The following is a 25,829-nucleotide window of genomic DNA, read 5'->3' on the forward strand; positions in this document are numbered from 1 at the left end:
GAGAATATATGAAGAGCAGTCTGTTTAACGCTGTTATTGAAACAGTCCTACACGGCCGGTGTTTCACAGAAATGCTTCATCAGGGGGCATGCGAAAATCATTATAATCATTATAATCATTGCCGTCTCAAAATGGACTCGGCATCTCAAACGTCTTCTTCACAGGAATGAGACCGATCCACCTCTCCCGAGCACCCGATTAAACTTTTAAATGGGCTGCCGTGGTAAAAAGGAGGCATTAGGGGGAACCACATATCCCTAGCACCTCCTCGGAGGCGGGCGCCCGGGAGAGGTGGCGGTCAGTGCAGGTTAGGGAAACGGACGCTCGGTAATTGAGCATCGGTTTTCCTAACCCAACCGCCAGCAACTTTTTTTTTTTTTTGCTGGTTCTCCTTTTTTCGGTTCCTCTGACTTAATCTCACCACGATATTAAGTCGGAGGAACTACAGAAAAGCAGTATGCATGCACGCATTAAGAGCCAACATCTTGGAAAGGCCTCCGAATCGAAGAGATGGAGGGCGCAGAGCCGGAGCTGCCAGGGCGAGAGCAGCAATGCTGAGCGTCACCCCACCCCTCCCCCCAAAAGTCAGCGCTGAGACGGATAAGCAAGAGACATTTACTCCTGAGCCAGCCCCTCAAATGGATGCCATCGATATTTCTCTGAAAGAGCTGGTTCACAGTCTCATTACGTCAAGCCAAATTCTGTCCTTGCATTCTCTTCGGGTCATCGGTGGCTTAAAAACCTTTTCTGGTTCCCCCCAGCTCTCCGGATGCTTAACATGTATGTCAGCTTCTTACCATACACCAGTGCCTTGAATCTTTCAGGTTTTCACTCTTTCGTTTTTCCCTGGTATTTTCACATGTACTGAATTATTTAATTTCCTTGTAAATTATTAAAGATTAAATGTAATGGCCCTTGTGCAAGAACTTGTCATGCTGTATTTAGATGACTGCTATTCGCTTTGCACTGCACTCGTACATGTATCTGTCTTGCACGTGTCTGTCTGCATGAATTTGCTTCTGCAGGTGTTTATCAGATGCTCAGCCCCTCCATCCCAAGACTAGAAATGAAAGATCGGTGTTACCCAGCATCTGTCCAAGCTGCTCCCCTGCCTTCTCACAAAACTCATTGTGGCTCAGGTCCAGGTCCTCAAGCTTGCCATTGACCTATGGAAAGACAGACGGACAGAGAGATGTTAGAACAGGGATATGAAAGAACAGGGGGCACCCAAAATCCAAAGCCCTTAATGAGAACTAGATTTACAGCCACATTGGGTATGACTACTTGTAGGATAGAAATGATATGTGATTTACATATTACATAATCAGAAAAGTGACTCTTCCCTTATCTAATTTCAGTCTCACATTAAGACTTTCATATGAACATAAGAACATGCCATACTGGGACAGACCAAGAACATAAGAAAATGCCATGCTGGGTCAGACCAAGGGTCCATCAAGCCCAGCATCCTGTTTCCAACAGAGGCCAATCCAAGTCACAAGTACTTGGCATGTACCCAAACATTAAATAGATCTCATGCTACTAGGGACATTGTAGCCAAGTGGCAACACCAGTCTGGCATCCCTGGTGCTGCCTTGGAGGAAGAAGGTCTCCTGGTTGTAGAGCGTCAACCTGGTGCAGCAGGTAAAGATCCTGTAGTAAGGACCTGCTCTCCAGGTGATGCGTTGTCCTCTTGCACTAAGGTCGTCTCCCAGGGCTATTGCTTAGAAGGGAAGCGTTAAGTTGGCCATCATAGTTGGTGATTCGATTATTAGGAATGTAGACAGCTGGGTGGCTGGTGGGCGTGAGGATTGCCTGGTAACTTGCCTACCTGGTGCGAAGGTGGCGGACCTCACGCGTCACCTAGATAGGATTTTAGACAGTGCTGGGGAGGAGCCGGCTGTCGTGGTACATGTGGGCACCAACGACATAGGAAAATGTGGGAGGGAAGTTCTGGAAGCCAAATTTAGGCTCTTAGGTAGGAAGCTGAAATCCAGAACCTCCAGGGTAGCATTCTCTGAAATGCTCCCTGTTCCACGCGCAGGTCACCAGAGGCAGGCAGAGCTCTGGAGTCTCAATGCGTGGATGAGACGATGGTGCAAGGAAGAGGGATTCAGTTTTGTTAGGAACTGGGGAACCTTTTGGGGAAGGGGGAGTCTCTTCCGAAGGGATGAGCTCCACCTTAACCAGGGTGGAACCAGACTGCTGGCGCTAACCATTAAAAAGGAGATAGAGCAGCTTTTAAACTAGAACAAAGGGGAAAGCCGACAGTCGCTCAGCAGCGCATGGTTCGGAGAGAGGTATCTTCAAAGGATACTAATGATGCATTAGAATTAGGGCATCCCGACAGTGAGGTTCCAATAATAAGAAAAGTAGTCCAAGTGCCTGTAACTAAAACTCACCTGAGCTAAAAAATTCTAACTTATCCCTCTCAATTAAAAAGGCAGAATGAAAATACAAACAAAAAACAAACTTTGAAATGTTTGTATTGCTAATTGCCAGAAGGTCTAAGAAGTAAGATAGGAGAATTAGAATGTATAGCAGTAATGATGACATAGACTTAATTGGCATCTCAAGACATGGTGGAAAGAGGATAACCAATGGGACAGTGCTATACCGGGGTACAAATTATATCGCCATGACAGAGAGGAGCAACTTTGATGTATGGTGGTGGAGGGGTGAGGGTGGCCTTTATGTCCGGGATGGCATAGAGCCCAATAGGATAAGATCCTGTAAAAGACTATGCACAATTGAATCTTTATGGGTAGAAATCCCTTATGTGTCATGGAGGAGTATAGCGATAGGAGCATACTACCATCGCCCTGGCGAAAATGAAGAGATGGACAATGAAATGCTTAGAGAAATTAGGGAAGATAACCAAATTGGTAGTGTGGTAATAATGGGAGATTTCAATTACCCCCAATAGTGACTGGGTAAATGTAACATCAGGACATGCTAGAGAGATAAAGTTCTTGGATGGAATAAATGACAGCTTTATGGAGCAATTGGTTCAGGAACTGATGCGAGAGGAAGCTATTTTAGATATAATACTTTGTGGAGCACAAGATTTGGTGAGAGTGTTAACGGTGGTGGGGCCACTTGGCAATAGAGATCATAATATTATCAAATTTGAATTAATGTGTTGTGAATGTGGACCCTTGGACCAAGGTGGAGTTGGCGCAACCTGAAGGGAGGAGCCCTACAGGTCTCCACCATTGGCTGGCGGGGCTGGCTGTGGTAGAGGCCCCAACAGGTGAGCTTCATCTATATCAGCCCTCATTTCCCTTAGCTTGAGCCCTCAGGTGCCTGGGCCGGCAAGAGATTGGCATGGACCTCTGCTGTTGGAGTGAAGATCCATTGAAGAAGTTTGATTTACAGGCTAGGGTCCCAGGCAGTGCCGGAGGCAGGCAGCAGTCAGGGCAGGTGGGCATATCAAAACAGAGTCAAAGGTTCACGCAATGGTCAGTGGGCAGGCAGAATTCAATCAGAGTCAGAGTTCAGCAGTGGTCAGTGGCAGGTGGTTATTCAAACAGAGTCAGAGTTCCATCCGAGGGAAAAGAGCGATGGAGAAAGAAGGCCTGGAGGCAAGGAAGAACACAGGTGCCCAATGAAGAAGCTAGAGATTGAAGACAAGGACTGAATGAGACTGACCACAGGGAGGATGAAGACAAGAGACTGGATACTAACCACGGATGAAGATAAGGAACTGAAGAACAAGACCAATACCACCAGGAAACAAAGTAGGAATGCAGGAACAACAAAGAGGCAAAGCACTACTACTGAGGTAGTTGACCAATTGCGTGAGGCCTCGGTCAATGGGAGCAAGGCCCTTTTAAGGGCTGATGGCAATAACATCATAAGTGGGCACCATGGAGACTCTCTTGCCACAGGCCCTTTAAAGGGAGGAGGAGTAGCCTAGTGGTTAGAGCAGTGGATTATGAACCAGGAGACAAGGGTTTGAGTCCCACTGTTGCTCCTTGTGACCTTGGGCAAGTCACTTTACCTTCCTTTGCCTCAGGTACAAAAACTTTAGATTGTAAGCCCTCTGGGGATAGAGGATACCAATGGGACAGTGCTATAACCGGGTACAAATTATATCGCAAAACCGGTGTGATATCTCAATTGAGATCGAATGTTGGTATATAAAACAATAAATAAATTGGAAGTTGCTCACTTGTGCACTTCAGGGACCATGTCTCATTGGAACAGTGGCAACATCTTGCCGTGAGTCAACAGTGTACATTGGGTTTGTGGCCACATCCTGCTGCTTAGGGGAGTGGCGGTTGTCACGGCTGAGTCTTGCCTCTTCAGCCTGGGCCCAATCGTAACATAATAATTGGAAGAGGGGCAATAAATAAATCCATGGCTCTACCACTAAACTTTAAATGGGAAACTTTGATAAAAGGAGAATAGTTAAAAAACAACTGAAAGGTGCAGCTACAAAGGTTAAGATTGTACACATGGTGTGGACATTGTAAAAAAAACTACCATCTTAGAAGTGTAATCCAGTTGTATTTCATGCATTAAGAAAGGTGGAAGGGAAGACCAAACAATTGCCGAAATGGTTAAAAGTTGAGGTGAAAGAGGCTATTTTAGCAAAAGATCTTTCTTCAAAAATTGGAAGAAGGATCCAACAGAAGAAAAATAGGATAAAGCATAAGCGTTGTCAAGTTAAGTGTAAAACATTGATAACTATCACAAATTGCCCGACTTCACATCAAGAGACGACTCGCCTTCTCAGTTGCTGCCCCCAACTCTGGAATTCTATTCCAGACAACTTGAGACACCTTGACAATGTGAAAGAGTTTAAAAAGAATCTAAATAATTTCTTTTTAAATGCTCCGACAGGGTTCCGGAGTTTGCACCTCCGGAACCCTGTCCAGATCTATCTCTGGCTGGCCTATGAGTCCCGGGTTCTGCATGACTCCAGAGAAATTGTGATTTTGATAAGTTGCAGGAAGACCTTGCGAGACCAGAAAATGGGCATCACAATGGCAGATGAAATTTAATGTGGATAAGTTGCAAGGTGATGCATATAGGGAAAAAATAACCATGCTATAATTACTCCAATGTTAGATTCCATATTAGGTGCTACAACCCAAGAAAGAGATCTAGGTGTCATAGTGGATAACACATTGAAAATCGTCGGTTCAGTGTGCTGCGGCAGTCAAAAAAGCAAACAGAGTGTTATGGAATATTAGAAAGGGAATGGTGAATAAAAACGGAAAATGTCTAATGCCTCTGTATCGCTCCATGGTGAGACCGCACCTTGAATACTGTGTACAATTCTGGTCGCCACATCTCAAAAAAGATATAATTGCGATGGAGAAGGTTCAGATGAAGGACTACCAAAATGATAAGGGGAATGGAACCAGCTCCCCTAGAGGAAAGACTAAAGAGGTTAGAACTTTCAGCTTGGAGAAAAGAGATGGCTGAGGGGGGATATGATAGAGGTGTTTAAAATCATGAGAGGTCTAGAACGGGTAGATGTGAATCGGTTATTTACTCTTTCGGATAAATAGAAAGACTAGGGGGCAACTCCATGAAAGTTAGCATGTGGCACATTTAAAACTAATCGGAGAAAGTTCTTCTTAACTCAATGCACAATTAAACTCTGGAATTTCTTGCCAGAGGATGTGGTTAGTGCAGTTAGTATAGCTGTGTTTAAAAAAGGATTGGATAAGTTCTTGGAGGAGAAGTCCATTACCTGCTATTAAGTTCACCTAGAGAATAGCCACTGCCATTAGCAATGGCAACATGGAATAGACTTTTTTTGGGTACTTGCCAGGTTCTTATGGCCTGGATTGACCACTGTTGGAAACAGGATGCTGGGCTTGATGGACCCTTGGTCTGACCCAGTATGGCATGTTCTTATGTTCTCTTTTAACATTGAAGGACATATACCTAACCGTTTATTGTGTCCGGCTGACTCACTTTTCCCCCTTCACTTTAATTTCTCTTCCCCTGTGTTTTTATGCAATGTACTGTTTTTGTCTATTTTTTTATTATTACTGATTTATTTTATTTCATTTTATGTATGTGATATTTTACTATATATGTTTTATTGTAAACCATTTTGGTTATAGTCTAGTATAAAAAACGGGATATAAAAATCATTTTAAATAAATAAATAGTGGCGTTACCATGACAGATTGCTGAGAACATGTCACAGAATGTCCTATCACATAACAACCCACAGGTCCATACATGCAGAGCCATTAAGCCAGATAACTCGGATGTTACCCAGCTAAATGAAAACTTGGGTAATTATCCAGCACAACCCTAACTGGATAAGTTTTATCGGGTTAAAATTTGGCTGAATAAGTTACGGGAATAACGGTGGTATAACGGGGAGGAGATGAGTTAGCTGGATAACTTATCGGGTAACTCTGATCAGCCCAGAGACCTGTCCTAAGGTTAGCTGGATAAACTTATCCTTCTAACTTCAGGGTGCCTGGATATATTCAGTGATGCAGCCATGCTGCTGAATCTATAAGCTAAGTTATCTGGATTAATTTTATCTGTCTAACTAGCCGAGCTGCACGGTGGCTCAGTAGGAATCTCCTGGTATTTTAACTGACAGTAAAATGGGGTAAGCTCTAAAGCAGGGATGGCAAACTCCAGCCCTTGAGTGCCAAAAACAGGCCAGGTTTTCAGGATATCCACAATGAATATGCACGAGATAGATCTGCAGGCACTGCCTCCAATCTATCTCGTGCATATTCATTGTGGATGTCCTGAAAACCTGGCCTGTTTGTGGCACTGGAGGACCGGAGTTGGCCATCCCTGCCCTAGACACTATGCTTCTCCTGCATCTTACAGTTATAGGGGGTTAATCTGCAAAAGCATAGGTGACAACTACAAGGCTGCAACTGGGAGTTAGGCAGGTAGAACCGGACTCCACCTAAGCAGATCTCCAGCCACTTATAAAACCTGCAAACCTTGCAGGTGTAGTACAAGGGGAGGAGACTGCGTGCCCTTGTGGGCAGACAGTATACAATATAAATAAATAAATACATGTAAGGGGAGGCGGCTTAAAGCCTGTGCCCCTTTTCTGCAGCTAACCCTTCACCACCCTTCACACACAAACCATGCGGGAGATTGTGCGCGACATTCAGGGTCCCCTGTGCGGGCTGCGCGGTCGCTCCTGTGTACTCACGGCCAGGGCTTCCGCCAGGTTCTTGACTGAGGCGTGGTTAAGCATGTTACCTGCGGGACAGAAGACAGTGGTGGTCAGGGCACTAGGAGCGCAGCGATCCCCCGGCTTCATGGGAGACTCGCCCAGGGCGCTCCTGCGCTCTGCACGAATGAAGGAAAGCCAGCAGGCGTGGAGGCTGAGGGAGAGGTCAGCATGAGAACCGGAAGGGAAAGTCATTTCAAAGGAAAGAGAGAGAAAAATCTTCAGTAACGAGAGAAAGGGGAAATAGATTTACAAATTCTGTGCCAGACAAAATCGCATGCATCCGTACATCAAGGAGTTTCAACATGAGGTGCAAGGTCAGGCCCTGGCTGGATTGCAGAGTTAGCCGGGTAAACCTATTGGGCTGTCTATGGAGGGACATTCAGCGGTGCGGCCGCGCTACCTTAAAGATATCCAGCCAGCCTTGTCTGCTCTGCGGCTTATCCGGCTAATCTAACTCCTCCGAGAAATGCCCCGGAGCAGAAGTGCCCAAAGCATTCAGACAGAACCCGTGTGTTATCCAGCTACACGCCTCCCAGTATGAAACCTGGGGCATATTAAACTCATTTGCTGAACGGGGACCTCTTTTCCCTCTGTCTCGTTCACCCATTGCTATCCGTCCTTATCCCTCCCACACAGTTAGCTTCTTGCTCAATCTTGGATTGCTTCACAGCCTCACAGAAGTGGTTAATACAGGTAGGTAAAGAAATACACAAATAACTTTAACTTTTCAGGAAATTGTGAGCATATTATGTGTGTGCATGCTGCTGAATGCACAGTACAAGCAATTTCACGCTGGTTCCCAAAGATAAACTCATTCAGTTTTTTTTAAAAAACTCTTCGATGGCTCCTTGTCCCACAATCATTTTCTCAGTCTGAAAAAATCTCTGTTTGGCCACTCTATCACCTATTTACTTATTTAAATACTTATACCCCACTCAATCCAAGGTCCTTGGCAGCTTGCAAATAAAACATTCACAGTATAACTTGTAATACACCAGAGACATAAAATAAAAGAAGTAGAATGCATACAATAAAGATAAAAGCAATGACTAAAACATAAAATAAAAAGTAAAATAAAACAAGATGCAATAAAGAATAACCTAGATATAATACAGGCCCGGCCCCAATGGGTGTGCAAACTGTACAACTGCACGGGGCGGCATCGGGAGCAGGGAGAGGCTCGTGTTGTGCCGGCAGACTTCATCCCACAGGTGGCGGAAGATTTTTGTTTCATACCGAGGGGGGTGTGTACTTGATGCTATGTGCCAGCCGCGCTCAGCAGGAAGATCGGCGGGGCCGCGGTGCAGCTCATCCCACCATGGCCCAAAGACAAATTCACATCCAGGTGCCCCTCCTCCTTCCTGCCTGCGCAGGACAAACGTTGCCGGAACTGCATGGGCAGGAAGGAGGAGGAGTATAGGCCGCATGAGGAAGAAGTAGCGATTGTAACAGGGCCACTGCAGATCCCACCTCGCATCGGTCTGAGAAGATCAGGGCCACTGTGAAGCCCATCCCGCAGTGAACCACGAAGAGGAGGCCAAGAGTGAGAGAGAGTCTGAGGCCCTCTAGAGTGTGTGTGTGTATGAGAGTGAGTTCAGAGATTGTGTGTGAGAGAGTGAGTTGAGAGACTGTGTGTGTGAGTGAGAGCCTGTACAATTGGAGAGACAGCATGTGAGAGCCTCTGTGTGTGTGTTAGTGTGAGACAGCATGTGAGAGAGAGCCTGTTTGTGTGAGACAGCATGTGAGAGTGAGAGAGCCTGTGTGTGTGAGAGAGAGACAGCTAGTGAAAGAGAGACAGCGTGTATTTATGTATGAGAGAGAGCATTTGAGAGTGAGAGCTGTGTGTGTGAGACAGCATGTGAGTGTGTGTGAGAGAGACAGCATGTGAGAATGAGAGCCTGAGCGTATGTTTGAGGTAAGAAAAGAAGACAGGTGGATAGAAAAGAAAGAGAAAAGAGACCCTGTAAAAGGAATTGGCAAATGAGCATGAAAGGGAAGGTGGGGAAAAAAAGCCTGTGACCAACCAATTAGAAAATGAAGATCAGGTAGCAAAGGTAAAGGAAAAAAATTATTTTTTAATTGTTAGTGACTGGCATGTGTTATCTTTGGGAATGTGCAAGAGTAGCACTCTCTCTATACCGATCTCGCAATGTACGAGATCAGCATGGAGGAAGTGGAAGCCCACGGGGCCTGCACAGAGGAGGCAGCAGAATGGGCTTCAGTGTCAGTAGCAGCAATCAGCGCCTCCCCAATAGCCACGCGGCATCAGTGACAGTGGCAGCAGAGGAATGAGAGAGGTCCCGAGGCTGCTGACATAAGAAAGAGGGCGGGGGGGAGGGTGGATCTGCCTTCAGGGTGTGCATGTGTCTGAGAATGGGGGCAGCAAGTGGATTCCAACCAAAGGAAAGCTGGAGGCTCCTGCAGGAGAGTCCATGTGTGAATGAGCCTGTATGTGTGTGTGTATATAAGAAAGAGGAGAAAGTTTGCGCATCCCACTCCCACTACTCTACGACAATCTCAGGGCGACTGGAAATCAAACGTTCCCAGGTATGGAGAGCAAGAATTTTTAAAATCCTTTTTAGCTTTACCTTTCAGGTGTTATTTGCTGTATCCGCTGTTTTGAAATATTTTATTGGTGTTTGGGACATTTAAAAAAACTTGTATATGAGATTTTAATTATTTGATCTTTTATTCATCAGCTTTTTTTGAAATATTATTAGTATGTTTTTAGTTTTATGATTGTGTATTTATTTTATTTCTTGATTTTATTGTTTGATGTTTGAGGAATGGTGATGGTTCTGTTTTTTCATTGTTGCACTGCACAGTGTTTCTGACTTCTTGCAGTTTCCAGTTCAGTTTTTGTCTGCGCGTTGGTATTTCTGTTTTATGGTTGCTCTATTCTGTCTTTGGTGAGGGTCTGTTTGTGTTCTGCATGTGTGACTGAGGTGAGGCATTCTCCTAATAGGAAATGTATTAGTGTATTCAGGCTTTCAGAGGGTCAAGCCCACACCCAACACACATCACAACAGGCCTAATATCGTATGGGTTCCAGGTATCTTTTTTGCAGGCATTTCTGGTTGGCAACACATCAGTGCCTGTAAATATAATGGAAGGGATAGTTTTACCACTGAATATTGTGCTTTGTTATTTTTCATGTAAAATATAAATGCATAACTCGTAACTGTGTGTGTGGAATGGGGGGGGGGGGGGGCGTTGTGCAAGGCTGTATATGTTTCACCTAGGGCTAGGGTTTGGAGACAGAAGAGCTTGCCAGGGTCCCTGCCCCAAAATGTTATAAAATATTTTATGGCCTCACCAGTGCTGGACCTGCACATCAGGGTGGAGTTACAAATACACTAGGCCGGCCACATCTCTTTGGTGTTGGGTTTATTTTGTGTGAGGCCTCACCTGGAGTACTGGGTTCAGTGCTGGAGTTTGTATCTCCTAAGGGACAGAGACAGGATGGAGGGGTCCAGAGAAGGGCGAGCAAAATGGTGGGAGGTCTCCATCAAATGACTTATGAGGAGAGGCTGAAGGACCCTGGAGGAGAGGAGGAGCAGGGGAGATAGGATACAGACCTTCAGATACCTGAAAGGGTTTAATGATGCACAATCGTCAAATCTTTTCCATTGGAAAGAAATAAGTAGCACTAGGGGTCATGAAATGAAACTCCAGGGAGGACTGAGAACATCAGGAAATATTTCTTCATGGAGAGGGTGGTGGATGCCAGGAATGTCCTTCCAGAGGAAGTGGTGAAGACCAGAAGTGTGAAGGACTTCAAAGGGCATGGGACAAACACTGTGGGGATCCCTAAAGGCTCGAGGATGGGAATGAAGGAAAGAGTGCATGGGGGTAACTTGCTGGTGTGGCTGTTACTGCCCTTAACCAATAAGCCTGATACTTTGGATGCAGCTCCATCATTGCTCTCTGCTTCAATGGCAGAGGTAATGGGGACTTGGACTCAAACAGCAACCAACAAGGGCCCTGACATTTACGCTCTAGAAATTTGATAAGTATGGGAGTGACCTGCACGGCGCGGCAGATACTACCATGAGCTTGCTGGGCAGACTGGATGGACCATTTGGACCTTTTCTGCTGTCCATGCCACCTTTTACGGTGACACTTTATGCAAGCTATAGCCCTTGCTTATGCTGTATCAGATCTTTCTGATTGGAAAACCGCATCTGGGCATCTACACAGTGTGTCCACGTCACTCATAACCAAGCTATCGCTACCCGTGTCTGGCTCTCCTCTAGCACCGAAGCTGTGCATCACTTTGAGCTCGTGGTATGAGTGTGCAGGTCCCTGGCTGCTCTGCAGTCTGTCCTCCAGAGTTACACGACACAGTGACTAGGACTGGGCCAAAATGCACAGCCCCCCCAGCTTCAACTGAACCCGTGTACCTCTGTGATTGTCAAGACGACCTGTGGCTGACAGAGCACCAACAGGGCACCTCTGACCTGGGAGTCCCTGCACTGTGGACACAAAAAGGGATTTGGTTGACAAGCGACATTTCAACAGCTCCGAGAGGGAGGACTGGAGCAGTCACTTGTCTAAAGTTAACAAGTTGAAAGTCTGTAGTGCTGGGTCACTGACAGGGCGTGCATCAATAGCAGGGAGAGAGGAACCTGGGCCCTGGCACTATGGCTTGTAGACCGAACTGTGCAAGCCACGGTCATGTACATCCTTCCCCAATGGCCCCCCCCCAAGTCAGTGGCGTTTGCTATAAACACAGAACCAGAGATGGACTGCAGAAAGAAGAAGAAATGCCATCACCACAGAGGCCATCGTCAAAACTGTCAGACAGGTCACACGGCCTTAGAAGAAAGGGATCATGCGCAGCTCCTGGGTACCTGGTGACCACGCCGAGGACGCACAGTCGAGCATCGCAGACCACTTGCACACTGATGGAGTGGAAGAGCTGTCGGTTGTGGTAGATCTCTTCCCTGCGACAGGGTGGGATGGTGGCCACGTCCCAGGGCATTAGGAAAGTCGGCAATGGTATGAAAACCCTTCTTCAAGTCCTGCCTTTCATGAGGGAGCGTTACATAATGATTAATGTGGCTATGTACAGCTGTCGTGACCCGGCCCAGACAGAGGTAAAAAGACGTTTGGGACCTTCCTCCGATGTCCCCCGACTATTGTCTGGAAAGAGCCAGATGCCACAACATGCAGGGCGCACAATAGCTTGCTGAGGCCCTGGGATAGTGACCAGATCCAAATCCCCTCTGAGCTCTTGATATAATTCCTCACAGCCGAGAGCTCAGGCGATACCTGATAACCAGGTGGTCTCTCCAGCGTCCGCAGCAACATGGCGCAGGGATGAAAGCTGCCAGCGGCGGCTCCACCGACGGGCTCTGCTGCAGGCTCTTCCCTAGCAGGCTTTGCCTGTTGTATTGTTAAGCAGCCAGCATCCCACTAGCAGTGCACGTCCCCCTAACACTCTGGCAGGTAAGCAAAGCTGGTTTTATTGGCCCACCAGGGCTGAGAGAAGACCTCTTTCTATTGTGCACCATAATGGCCGCCATGGTGCAATAAAAACCTTCTTTTCACCTTTACCACAAAAAAAAAGAAAAAGGTATTGTTATTTCCCACGATATTATGCATTATTCTTCTGCAAAATGTGGAGTCCCTCATTTGCATAATGTTCCTGGTTTTGCATACTCATTATCATAGTTACGCGTTAACATGCGATGCATTTATTGCGTGTTAGACCCCGTTGATCACGCCATAGGGCCCTAGCGCAGCTTGATGAATGACCCAGTAAGTTAGCCAGACAAGTTACCCCTGCGGCCTTTCCGAGCTGCCTATTGTATCCACGTCTTATCATCCAGGGATCGGCTGATAAAAGGGAGATAAATAGGGGTCTCCTTCCCTCCTTTCTTGAGTTATCTCATCATGCGCGGGATCAGATTAGAGTTAGGGCCGGGCAGGTCTCCCCTCCAGGTTTGTCTGGGATGCAGAGGCTTAAGTGAGGGCCGGGATTTTATCTCAACTGTTTACAAAACTGGGAGAAGAATTTCCACAAGAGTTTCCCAACTAAAATCAGGCGATGAAATTGCCCTCCCGCCTTCTGTGGATAAAAGTAAGAGCCGCTCTGCTGGCCGGGAGGGATGGGGCTGAGGGCCAGGGAAAGGTTCATTGTGAAGTTACTTCATGGGTTTCGTGGCAGAGAAACTGAAGTGCACCCCTTAGAGGAGGACGCACCAAAGGAAGGCAACAGATAACGTCAAAGGCGTGCAAGACGTAAAAGTCCCGTCACAGTGATTTCATGAAGGCAGAATCTTCCCCACAAAGCACAATCTCCAGTCCCCCGATACTGCAAGTCATCTGATAAGTTAAGCAGGAGCAAATCCATTCAAGAGGAGCAGAGCCCGCATGGCCTGAAGAAGTGACCAACTGGCATGTCGTCATGTAAGCAGCACGGGCGACGGCCGCTGTGTCAGGCCCATGCAGTACAGGGCGCTCCGACGGAGCGCACTGTTACCCCGCGATTGGACGCGCGGTTTCCCTTACCCCTTATTCAGTAAGGGGCCGAAAACGCACGTCCAACCCCCCCCCCCCCCCGAACCTAATAGCACCTGCAATATGCAAATGCACACTGATGGCCCTATTAGGTATTCCTGCGCGATTCAGAAAGCAAAGTGTGCAGCCAAGCCCCACATTTTACTTTCAGAAATTAGCGCCTACCCAAAGGCAGGCGTTAATTTCTCCGGGCACCGGGAAAGTGCACAGAAAAGCAGTAAAAACTGCTTTTCTGTGCACCCTCCGACTTAATATCATATTAAGTCGGAGGTCCCGAAAGTTAAAAAAAAAAAAATTTGAAGTCGGCCCGCGGCTCGAAAACTGGACGCTCAATTTTGCCGGCGTACGGTTTCTGAGCCCGTGGCTGTCAGCGGGCTCGAGAACCGACACCGGCAAAATTGAGCGTCGGCTGTCAAACCCACTGACAGCCGCCGCTCCTGTCAAAAAGGAGGCGCTAGGGACGCGCTAGTGTCCCTAGCGTCTCTTTTTGCCGTGGGCCCTCATTTAAATACAGAATCGTGTGCACAGGAGAGTGGCCTGTGCGCTCGCCCATTCTCCTGCGACTTTTACTGTATCGGCCTTATGTAAGCCAGGCGTTTTTATCTGCAAACGGAGGTGGAGAAAGCCCCATCCTCTACAGAAGTATTGGGCTCCCCCGGAGAGAATGGGTAAAATGTAGGTCAGGACCACATGAAGACCCTTCTCTCCAGAAAGGCGTTGGATTTAACACTTCTCTTTCACCTGACAATATTCTCTGATGCTCAAGTTCTTCATCTTTGGTGGGCTCTGTATCGATCTTTCATGTGATTGCGTGATTTCAATGTAATTTTATTTATCTTTGTTATTGTGCTTTTTTAGCTTTGCTGTTTTATATTGTTTTATGTAATTTTTAAAAATTATTTTATGCATGTTAATGGGACGATTTTAACGCGTCTTCCAGTAATTGCAATGGGGCCTATTTAGTAACAATGCATGTTAGAGCGCATTAATGCATGCACCGTGCCGACAGCCATTAGGAAACAGGCCTGCAAGAGACAGCTAATTCTGACATCTGATTGGCTGGAGGTGATCTGTTGCATTATTACACTTTAATACCAAAGTATCAGTAAAATTCTAAGAGAAAGAAAGAAAAGATGGAAAGTTCTAGAAGTTAATGTCCTGACAACTCAACTCTTTGGCAGGAATCCTTGTTTTCTGCCACCTCTGTTGCTGAAAGGGTAAGAAACGACATCACTCACACACCTGAATCTCTGAATGACCTCACTGTGACATCACCGTGAACCATCTAGTCTAGAGGACGTGAATAAAGAGGAAAGAGCAAAACACTGCATGGAGCGGCAGTAGCCACAGAGGCATTCACGGAGCGGAAGGATGCAGGGCTGCCATCTCCAAAAAAAAAACAAAACAGGGGTGGATAAGAGTATGGGGTAAGGGTGTGGCCTGCTTGTTTGCAGCGGTTGCTACCCCTAATTGAGCTGGACGTTCACTTGGATGCAGATACAGAGCTGCTCTCTACATTGGTGGTGGGGTGGAGGGGAATTAGGGCTGGAGGGTACTGGAAGCCAATAGTAACAGGTGGGAGAGAGAAAAAGGGAAAAAAATGGATAAAGTGCGTAGCTTGCTGGGCAGACTGGATGGGCCGTTTGGTCTTCTTCTGCCGTCATTTCTATGTTTCTATGTTTCTATGTTTCTATGTATGTTTCATCTGATTTCAGTACGTGTGATGTCACCGGAGACGCTATTCCCAAAGCAGGGGAGAAAGGTGCCACGGCCCTGCGAGAGCACTCTCAGAGACACTTAGCAAGCAAAGAAACCTACCCGACAGCTTCAGAGAGCGCAGTGTAACGTTATCCACCAGCAGCCTGGAAATGGTTGCAGCGCCAGCTTGTTCGAGGTGGTTATTGGAGAGGTTCTGAAATGGAAGCACAGCAGGTTAAGAGGAAGGAGCTTAGGGAGCAGTTATTCCAGCAGATCACCCAGAAAGAAGAGCCGCAAGGCCCGTCCTAAGGAGCCCTTCAATGGAAGGAGAAGTCCACCATTGCCCCACAAACATGGAGACGTGTCAGCCTCGGGAGCCTTCCGCTGCATCGCCCAATACATCTCAAAATGTTCAGCGTGACGTCTCTTCTTGCTAAGTCGGCAGAGGGCGAGGGATGGAGTCTCAGGCATTAGTGACTGAGCAGAGGTCTCTCTCATCAGTGCTTTTTGGAGGACGGAGCAGCTGATGGCACATGCGAAACAGGACTGGATGCTGGTGCTCTGAAGCAGGCGTTGATCATGAGTCAAACCTGGGGAAAATTACTGCAAGGTGGCTAAAGCCAAACCTTAGATAAGAGAAGCCTTGGGACCTATTAGAGGGAGGAATGAGAAGAGGGGGTTGTTGTATGGAGGAGGTACAAGGAGAGGGGAGAGGGCAGATAAAAACTGCTGCAGAGCTATTATTGTAAGCTGACCTTGTACCTCTGCATGGATGTCTGCACTCGCTCCCTGAGAATCTCGCTAATAAACAACTTCTGCTTGCCCAATGCCAGTCTTTAGTCTTCTTTCTTGCAGTGGGGACAGTTGCCTAGAATAGATTTTGGTGTCCCGTGTGAGGAGGGGTCCGGCTGCTGATTCACGATTGGTTAGTAAGGGATTTTTCCTCTCCCTTGCCATGGAGTGACTCTCTGTTCCCCTCGCCCATGCCTAAGGAAATGCACACAATTTGGGGGTTGCCCAGAGCATGCTGGCATTTGGAGAGATGACGTTTGCTTATTGAAGGGCTTAAAGGTATTACCCCAGGCACAGGGGGCAGGTTTAATGACCCCACACAGAATTGGAGATCTCAGAGGAGATGTCCCGTGTGCACGTGTGATTCCTCCGTCTGACCGACTGCTACGAAAGGAGAGGATCTGAGTGTGAGTGGGCACTTCCTGAAGAAGGGGTCCACATTTGGGTTTAATGGTCAATATATCTTGGCTCGTCTTTCCCTGCCCGTTTGCTCTGGGCAACCAGAGTCATTTGGTGATAAAGGCTTCTTGCGGGAACGTTCAGGCACAAACTGTTGTTCTAACGTAATACGGGGGAACTTCTCCTTTCTCAGCCGTCCTTGTTCTCGTCCATCCTTCGGAGGTTAACAGTTGCTTGGGAGGTCGCACTCTCACGTGTCCTAGTTCTTCAGACATTAGGGGAGTGTACGCGGGGAGTGAGGTGAGTGCCAGCGTTAGTGTAACCCCAGGTCCATGGCACCAGTGATGCCGTGTGATTAGAGCATCTGCATAAGCTGTGGGGAGTGGTCAGGCGGAGCCAATAATCAGGCAAAGGTCAGGGCAGGCAGAGATCAGGCAACATTGGCATCCAAAGCAGAGGTCAAGATCCAAGAGAGTGTCAAAGAAGGATGGAAGGGAGGCAAAGAACTAGGTCAAGGGAAGCCAGGAAAAGGCAGAGAAGGAGAGGAGCAAGGCAAGGCAGGAGCAGGAACAGGAACGAGAGCAACACAAACTGCAGGCAGTTAGGCACGGCAGAGGGACTGTTACTGAGGTACCTGCTGCTGCTGTGGTGGGAGGGAGAGGGAGGGGGATCTGGATGCTGCTGTGGTGGGAGGGAGAGGGAGGGGGATCTGGATGCTGCTGTGGTGGGAGGGAGAGGGAGGGGGATCTGGATGCTGCTGTGGAGGGAGGGAGAGGGAGGGGGATCTGGATGCTGCTGTGGTGGGAGAGAGAGGGAGGGGGATCTGGATGCTGCTGTGGTGGGAGGGGGAGGGAGGGGGATCTGGATGCTGCTGTGGAGGGAGGGAGAGGGAGGGGGATCAGGATGCTGCTGTGGTGGGAGGGAGAGGGAGGGGGATCTGGATGCTGCTGTGGTGGGAGGGAGAGGGAGGGGGATCTGGATGCTGCTGTGGTGGGAGGGAGAGGGAGGGGGATCTGGATGCTGCTGTGGAGGGAGGGAGGGGGATCTGGATGCTGATGTGGTGGGAGGGAGAGGGAGGGGGATCTGGATGCTGCTGTGGAGGGAGGGAGGGAGGGGCAGAGTTTGCGTCTGGGGCTGGGCAGGGTGGCAGATTGTGAGTAGAGGGTGGGTGGATGGGATAGAGAGAGTGGGAGGTGCTAAGTCACAGGTGATTTTATCACCACAGAGGGGAAGGGAGAAGGAAACCTTTCTGGGAGGGAGGGGTGGGTGGGAGGGGAGTGTGCTAGGCTGAAGATGGTGGGATGAAGAGGGAGATGGATGCTGGGGGGGGGGGAGGGGGAGGCAGAGAGGGAATGAAGGGAGGAGGGTGGGGATCTTGGCTGATGTGCTGGGAGTAGGGGAGGATGCTTTGCTTCTGAAAAGGATGGATGACTGTGCCTGAGCCACCGAGAGAACGAGTGAGAGGGGCCGTGGGGTGAGAGAGAGGGGCAGGCGCTGGACATTGGCAAGGCTGGATTTAAGATTTTGACACCCAAAGGCGAGACTGCTAGTGCAGCGCCAGGACCTGTTCCTGAAGCTGGATTTTTAATGCCTCTAACATCTGGCACCCTAGGCCAGGGGTGGCGGCAAACTCCAGTCCTGGAGAGACACAAACAGGCCAGGTTTTCAGGATATGCAAAATGAATATGCATGAGAGAGTTTCACATACAACGGAGGCAGTGCATGCAAATCGACCTCATGCATAATCATCCTAGGTATCTGAAAACCTGGCCTGCTTGTGGCTCTCGGGGACCGGAGTTGGCCACCCCTTCCCTAGGCAGTTGCTTCAGCCCAAATCTGGGACTTGGCAGAGTGGAGGAGAGAGAGAGAGAGAGAGAGGATGATAGGCATCTGGGGTGAGAAGCTGGTGGGAGAGAGATGCTGGGCAGAGGGGGAGGAAGGGATGGGCGCAGGTCAGAAGGTTTATTAAGAGCGCCTGGTGCCAGTCTCCCACTGCTAGGGATGAATGCAGCTCTTACCAGCTCCTGGATGAAACAGTTCTCCTTCAACATCTCCACCACGTCAGCGACGCCTTCGGCCAACACCCGGTTATCATCCAGGTTCAGGTTCGTGATGAATGCGTTGGACTGAAGGATGTGAACAGCAGCAGAAAGAAAGATCATGAGAGCAGAAGAAAGGAGACAAGGAGAAAGAGGAGGAGAAGGTGAGAGGCAGAGGGAAAGAACATGGAGAAAGAGGAGGAGAAGGTGACAGGCAGAGGGAAAGAACATGGAGAAAGAGGAGGAGAAGGTGAGAGGCAGAGGGAAAGAACATGGAGAAAGAGGAGGAGAGGGTGAGAGGCAGAGGGAAAGAACATGGAGAAAGAGGAGGAGAAGGTGAGAGGCAGAGGGAAAGAACATGGAGAAAGAGGAGGAGAAGGTGAGAGGCAGAGGGAAAGAACATGGAGAAAGAGGAGGAGAAGGTGAGAGGCAGAGGGAAAGAACATGGAGAAAGAGGAGGAGAAGGTGAGAGGCAGAGGGAAAGAACATGGAGAAAGAGGAGGAGAAGGTGAGAGGCAGAGGGAAAGAACATGGAGAAAGAGGAGGAGAAGGTGAGAGGCAGAGGGAAAGAACATGGGGAAAGAGGAGAAGAAGGTGAGAGGCAGAGGGAAAGAACATGGGGAAAGAGGAGGAGAAGGTGAGAGGCAGAGGGAAAGAACATGGGGAAAGAGGAGGAGAAGGTGAGAGGCAGAGGGAAAAAACATGGAGAAAGAGGAGGAGAAGGTGAGAGGCAGAGGGAAAGAACATGGAGAAAGAGGAGGAGAAGGTGACAGGCAGAGGGAAAGAACATGGAGAAAGAGGAGGAGAAGGTGACAGGCAGAGGGAAAGAACATGGAGAAAGAGGAGGAGAAGGTGACAGGCAGAGGGAAAGAACATGGAGAAAGAGGAGGAGAAGGTGAGAGGCAGAGGGAAAGAACATGGAGAAAGAGGAGGAGAAGGTGAGAGGCAGAGGGAAAGAACATGGAGAAAGAGGAGGAGAAGGTGACAGGCAGAGGGAAAGAACATGGAGAAAGATGAGGAGAAGGTGAGAGGCAGAGGGAAAGAACATGGAGAAAGAGGAGGAGAAGGTGAGAGGCAGAGGGAAAGAACATGGAGAAAGAGGAGGAGAAGGTGACAGGCAGAGGGAAAAAACATGATTTAACTTGCAGCAGCAGCTCTGTCCCAAACGTGTTGGTGCAAGGCACGAGTGGGGAGAAAAACCAATAACTCCCCCAGAGTCAGACCCCATTCATTCCTCTGACAGTGCTGCATCTGTCCCTGCTCCCAGGACATCCCCCGGGGTCAGACCCCATTCATTCCTCTGACACTGCTGCATCATTCCCTGTTCCCAGGAAATCTCCCATGGTCAGATCCCATTCAGTCCCCTGACGGTGCTGCATCTCAGCCCATCCCCAGGAAATTCCCCAAGGGTCACATCTGTATCCTGAAGGGTCGTGTGCTCACCACCAGTGCTATAGCGATGGCTCTGGTTCCTTTGGATCCCAGGCCATGGTGACTCAGATTCATGGTAGCTTCACGCATGTTGCGAAGGAAGTATGAGACAGGCACCACCCCAACCAGACGACAGGCCTCAAGATACAGCTCTTCACATGTCAGTCCATGGAACGACTTCACATCTTCTATAGACACAAAGAAAAAGAAAAAGAAACAGACATTCTGAATAAAGTATAATCTGGCAAGTTTATACAGTACTCTCACATGGAATGTTCTACCACTAATGCATCATGAAGAGTCTATCCACTCATAAGGAATGTACTACCACTAATGCATCATGGAGAGTCTATCCACTCATAAGGAATGTACTACCACTAATGCATCATGGAGAGTCTGTCCACTCATAAGGAATGTACTACCACTAATGCATCATGGAGAGTCTGTCCACTCATAAGGAATGTACTACCACTAATGCATCATGGAGAGTCTGTCCACTCATAAGGAATGTACTACCACTAATGCATCATGGAGGGTCTGTCCACTCATAAGGAATGTACTACCACTAATGCATCATGGAGAGTCTGTCCACTCACAAGGAATGTTCTACAATTAATGCATCATGGAGAGTCTGTCCACTCATAAGGAATGTACTACCACTAATGCATCATGGAGAATCTGTCCACTCATAAGGAATGTACTACCACTAATGCATCATGGAGAGTCTATCCACTCATAAGGAATGTTCTACCACTAATGCAACATGGAGAGTCTGTCAACTCATAAGGAATGTTCTACCAGTAATACAACATGGAGAGTCTGTCAACTCATAAGGAATGTTCTACCACTAATGCATCATGGAGAGTCGGTCCACTCACATGGAATGATCTACCACTAATGCATCATGAAGAGTCTGTACACTCACATGGAATGTTCTACTCATAAGGAATGTTCTACCACTAATGCAACATGGTGAATATGTTTACTCACACAGATTGTTCTACCAGCTGTGCAGCATGATGAGTCTGTCCACTCTCACAGAATGTTTTACCAGCAGTGCAACATGGCGAGGCTGTACACTCACACGGAATATTCTATCAGCAGTGCAACATGGTGAGTCTATCCACACACATGGTATGTCCTACCAGCAGTGCAACATGGTGAGTCTATCCACACACATGGTATGTCCTACCAGCAGTGCAACATTGCGAGTCTGTCCATTCACATGGAATGTTTTACCAGCAGTGCAACATGGCAAGGCTGTACACTCACATGGAATGTTCTACCACTAATGCATCATGGAGAGTCTGTCCACTCTCACAGAATGTTCTACCACTAATGCAATATGGTGAATATGTCTACTCACATGGAATGTTCTACCGGCAGTGCCACATGGCAAGTCTTTCCATTCAAATGGAATATTCTACCGGCAGTGCAACATGGCAAGTCTGTACACTCACGTGGAATATTCTACCAGGAATGCAGCATGGCAAGTCTGTACATTCAGATAGAATGTTCTACCAGGAATGCAGCATGGCAAGTCTGTACGCTCAGATAGAATGTTCTATCAGGAATGCAGCGTGGCAAGTCTGTACGCTCAGATAGAATGTTCTACCAGGAATGCAGCGTGGCAAGTCTGTACGCTCAGATAGAATGTTCTATCAGGAATGCAGCGTGGCAAGTCTGTACGCTCAGATAGAATGTTCTACCAGGAATGCAGCGTGGCAAGTCTGTACGTTCAGATAGAATGTTCTACCAGGAATGCAGCGTGGCAAGTCTGTACGCTCAGATAGAATGTTCTATCAGGAATGCAGCGTGGCAAGTCTGTACGCTCAGATAGAATGTTCTATCAGGAATGCAGCGTGGCAAGTCTGTACGCTCAGATAGAATGTTCTATCAGGAATGCAGCGTGGCAAGTCTGTACGCTCAGATAGAATGTTCTACCAGGAATGCAGCGTGGCAAGTCTGTACGCTCAGATAGAATGTTCTATCAGGAATGCAGCGTGGCAAGTCTGTACGCTCAGATAGAATGTTCTACCAGGAATGCAGCGTGGCAAGTCTGTACGTTCAGATAGAATGTTCTACCAGGAATGCAGCGTGGCAAGTCTAAATGCCCACACTAAGGAGCTAATTTTAAAAGGTGTTACACATGTAAATGTAACATACTATTGTAGCAATTTTAAAAAGCCATTTATGCATGTAAAGTGCACTTGATGTGAATATCCTATGGACAATTCAATGGCATATATTTTAGCAATTTTCAAAAGCCCACTTACATGTGCAAAGTGCATTTACACGTGTAAAAACCAGTTTTACGCATGCAAATCCTTTAGAAAAACATGTCCTAAATGTTCTACCAGCAGTGCAATTTGGTGAGACTGTATTTTCACACAGAACGTTCTACCAGGAGTTCAACATGGCGAGTCTGTATGCTTACATGAAATGTGAGTGTCATGGTCTGGCAGGCTGGAATCTGGGATCACTCTTGCAGAAGTGACACAGGACAGCAAGGCAGGACTGGAGATGGTCTCCTGCCTAATCAGCCCCTTTGCCCTTGTGTGGAGCCCTCAGGTTCTGGGGACCAGTAGGACTTTCCTTCTGGAGAACATCATGGTGACAAAATGGGAAGCAGAGACACCAGCTGGCAGACAGAAGCTGGATATAGGATGGGCAGGAGCCATGGGTGGAACCTGGATACAGGCAGCACTGGAGGCACCATATGGTGTCAGGGACCAGGCTAGGACGGGACTGGATATCAGGATGAAAGCGGAGGCAAGGCAGGCTAGACTGGAACAGAGGGAGGCAGGGACTGGACTGGATAGGACAGGACAAGACTAGAGAAGGATTAGACAAGGACAGGACTAGAAAGATAACAATAAACAAGGCGGCTCCAAACAGGGCAAAAGGCTGGCTAGGTGAAGCTAAAGACCCAAAGGCTGCAAGGCAGGCAAAGATGCCCAGGAGGCCACTGAGCAAGGCTGGGAGTCCTGGAAGGCCATAAGTGAAGGCGAGAGGCCAGAGCAGGAGACAAGACATGGTTGGCCAGGTCAGGGAGCCTGAGTGACTCAATGAAGAGGCAGGGAGGGAATGGACAGGCTAGGTTAAGTAGTGCTGGAACTGCTGTGTCATGTGATCAGTGAGGGGGTGGATAGAGCAGCTGTGAGCAAGGCTCGCTGAAAACCTCTGCAGCAGGGAGGCTGCATAGCAGGCAGAACCGTGACAGCGAGCCTGTATAATTACATGGAATGTTCTACCATTAGTGTAACACACTGAATCTGTATGGTCGCAGAGAACGTCATACCACCAGTGCAACAGAGAGTCTGAATGCTCACACTAAATGTTCTACCAGCAGTGCAACAGGGTGAGTCTGTACACTTACACGGAATGTTCTACTACCAAGGCAACACGGTGAGTCCATATACTTACAACAAATGCTCCACCATCAGTGCAACACGGTGAGTCTGTATGCTTACATGAAATGTTCTAACACCAGTGCAACACAGCAAGTCCGTATACCTACAAAGAATGTTATACTACTGGTACAACACGGTGAGTCTTTATACTTACACAGAATGTTCTACTACCAGTGCAACACGGCGAGTCTATATATCATCAGTGCAACATGGCGAGTCTGTATACTTACACAGAATGTTCTACCAACAGTGCACCACAGCGTGTCCATATACTTACAAAGAATGTTATACTACCAGTGCAACACAGTGAGTCTTTATACTTACACAGAACGTTATACCACCAGTGCATCACGGTGAGTCCATATACCTGATGTCCAGGTGGGCGCCCACCTCAGCAGCAGTGATCATCAAACGGTATGGTTTAATATCACTAAAAGAATAGGGAAAAGAACCACAAAGACCCGAGTTTTACAGTTCAAAAACACAGATTTTGAGGAAATGGGGAAGTACCTGGAGGAAGAACTTAAAGGATGGGAGAACGAGAGAGATGTGGATCAGCAGTGGACCAATCTAAAAGGAGCAATCACCAAGGCAACTGCTCTATATGTTAGAAATGTAAAGAAAAGCAAAAGAAAATTGAAACCTATCTGGTTCTCAAAGGAGGTGGCTGACAAAATTAAAGCTAAAAGAACAGCATTCAAGACATATAAAAGATCCCAAAGGGAGGAACACAAAGAAGAATATTTGTATCAACTGAGGGAGACGAAGAAAACAATCAAGTTGGCAAAAAGTCAAGCGGAAGAGAGGATTGCCAAGGAGATAAAAAGACAAAACATTTTTCAGATACATCAGCGAAAAGAGAAAGGTCCAAAGTGGTATAGTGAAATTGAAAGGTGGTAATGATCAATGTGTGGAGGGAGACGAAGAAATGGCAGAAATATTAAACGAATACTTCAGCTCTGTGTTCACTAAAGAAGACCCTGGAGAAGGACCATCTCTACACAACAAAAAACTGGAGGGAAGTGGAATAGATGAAAATCCTTTTACAGTAGAAAATGTATGGGAAGAGCTAAAGAACCTGAAAGTGGACAAAGCCATGGGGCCTGATGGGATTCATCCAAGGATATTGAGGGAGCTCAGAGATGTTCTGGCAGCTCCGCTGTGTGACCTGTTCAATAGATCCCTAGAAACGGGAGTGGTGCCGAGTGATTGGAGAAGAACGGTGGTGGTCCCGCTTCACAAGAGTGGGAACAGGGAGGAGGCTGGCAACTACAGACCGGTTAGCCTCACTTCGGTGGTGAGAAAAGTAATGGAGTCACTGCTGAAAGAGAGAATAGTGAACTATCTACAGTCTGGAGAATTGATGGACCAGAGGCAACATGGATTCACCAGGGGAAGATCCTGTCAGACAAATCTGATTGACTTTTTTGACTGGGTAACCAAAGAATTGGATCAAGGAAGAGCGCTCGATGTCATATACTTGGATTTCAGCAAAGCTTTTGATACGGTTCCGCACAGGAGACTGCTGAATAAAATGAGAAGCTTAGGAGTGAGTGCCGAGGTGGTGACCTCGATTGCAAATTGGTTGACGGACAGAAGACAATGTGTGATGGTAAATGGAGCTCTCTCTGAAGAGAGGGAGGTTTTTAAGTGGTGTACCGCAAGGATCGGTGTTGGGACCGGTCCTGTTCAATATCTTTGTGAGCGACATTGCGGATGGGATAGAAGGTAAGGTTTGTCTTTTTGCAGATGACACTAAGATCTGCAACAGAGTGGACACGCCGGAAGGAGTGGAGAGAATGAGACGGGATCTAAGGAAACTGGAAGAGTGGTCGAAGATATGGCAGCTGAGATTCAATGCCAAGAAGTGCAAAGTCATGCATATGGGGAGTGGAAATCCGAATGAACTGTATTCGATGGGGGGGGAAAGGCTGATGTGCACGGAGCAGGAGAGGGACCTTGGGGTGATAGTGTCTAATGATATGAAGTCTGCGAAACAATGCGACAAGGTGATAGCAAATGCCAGAAGAATGCTGGGATGCATAGAGAGAGGAATATCGAGTAAGAAAAGGGAAGTGATTATTCCCTTGTACAGGTCCTTGGTGAGGCCTCACCTGGAGTACTGTGTTCAGTTCTGGAGACCGTATCGACAAAGACAAGATGGAAGCGGTACAGAGAAGGGCGACCAGGAAGGTGGAGGATCTTCATCGGATGACATACGAGGAGAGATTGAAGAATCTAAATATGTACACCCTGGAGGAAAGGAGGAGCAGGGGTGATATGATTCAGACTTTCAGATACTTAAAAAACTTTAATGATCCAAAGACAACGACAAACCTTTTCCGTCGG

At 47.7% G+C, this 25,829-nt stretch overlaps 1 protein-coding gene across 1 annotated transcript in view; it reads right to left on the bottom strand.

Annotated features, from left to right (window-relative positions):
• Positions 1–1,084: 1,084 nt before the first annotated feature.
• LOC115081679 (leucine-rich repeat-containing protein 74A-like) overlaps positions 1,085–25,829 on the bottom strand; it is a gene marked incomplete at its 3' end in the record, with an annotated part of 50,606 nt that continues 25,861 nt past the window's right edge. Inside the window, exons 4-8 of the mRNA XM_029586103.1 lie at positions 20,080–20,255; positions 18,616–18,723; positions 15,527–15,620; positions 7,160–7,209; positions 1,085–1,166 (exon numbers count right to left, since the gene is read on the bottom strand). Coding sequence (XP_029441963.1) covers positions 1,085–1,166; positions 7,160–7,209; positions 15,527–15,620; positions 18,616–18,723; positions 20,080–20,255 — 510 coding nt within the window. The remainder of the gene's footprint in view (positions 1,167–7,159; positions 7,210–15,526; positions 15,621–18,615; positions 18,724–20,079; positions 20,256–25,829) is intronic.

This window comes from Rhinatrema bivittatum, unplaced genomic scaffold (genome assembly GCF_901001135.1).
Source record: "Rhinatrema bivittatum unplaced genomic scaffold, aRhiBiv1.1, whole genome shotgun sequence".
Taxonomy (NCBI): domain Eukaryota; kingdom Metazoa; phylum Chordata; class Amphibia; order Gymnophiona; family Rhinatrematidae; genus Rhinatrema; species Rhinatrema bivittatum.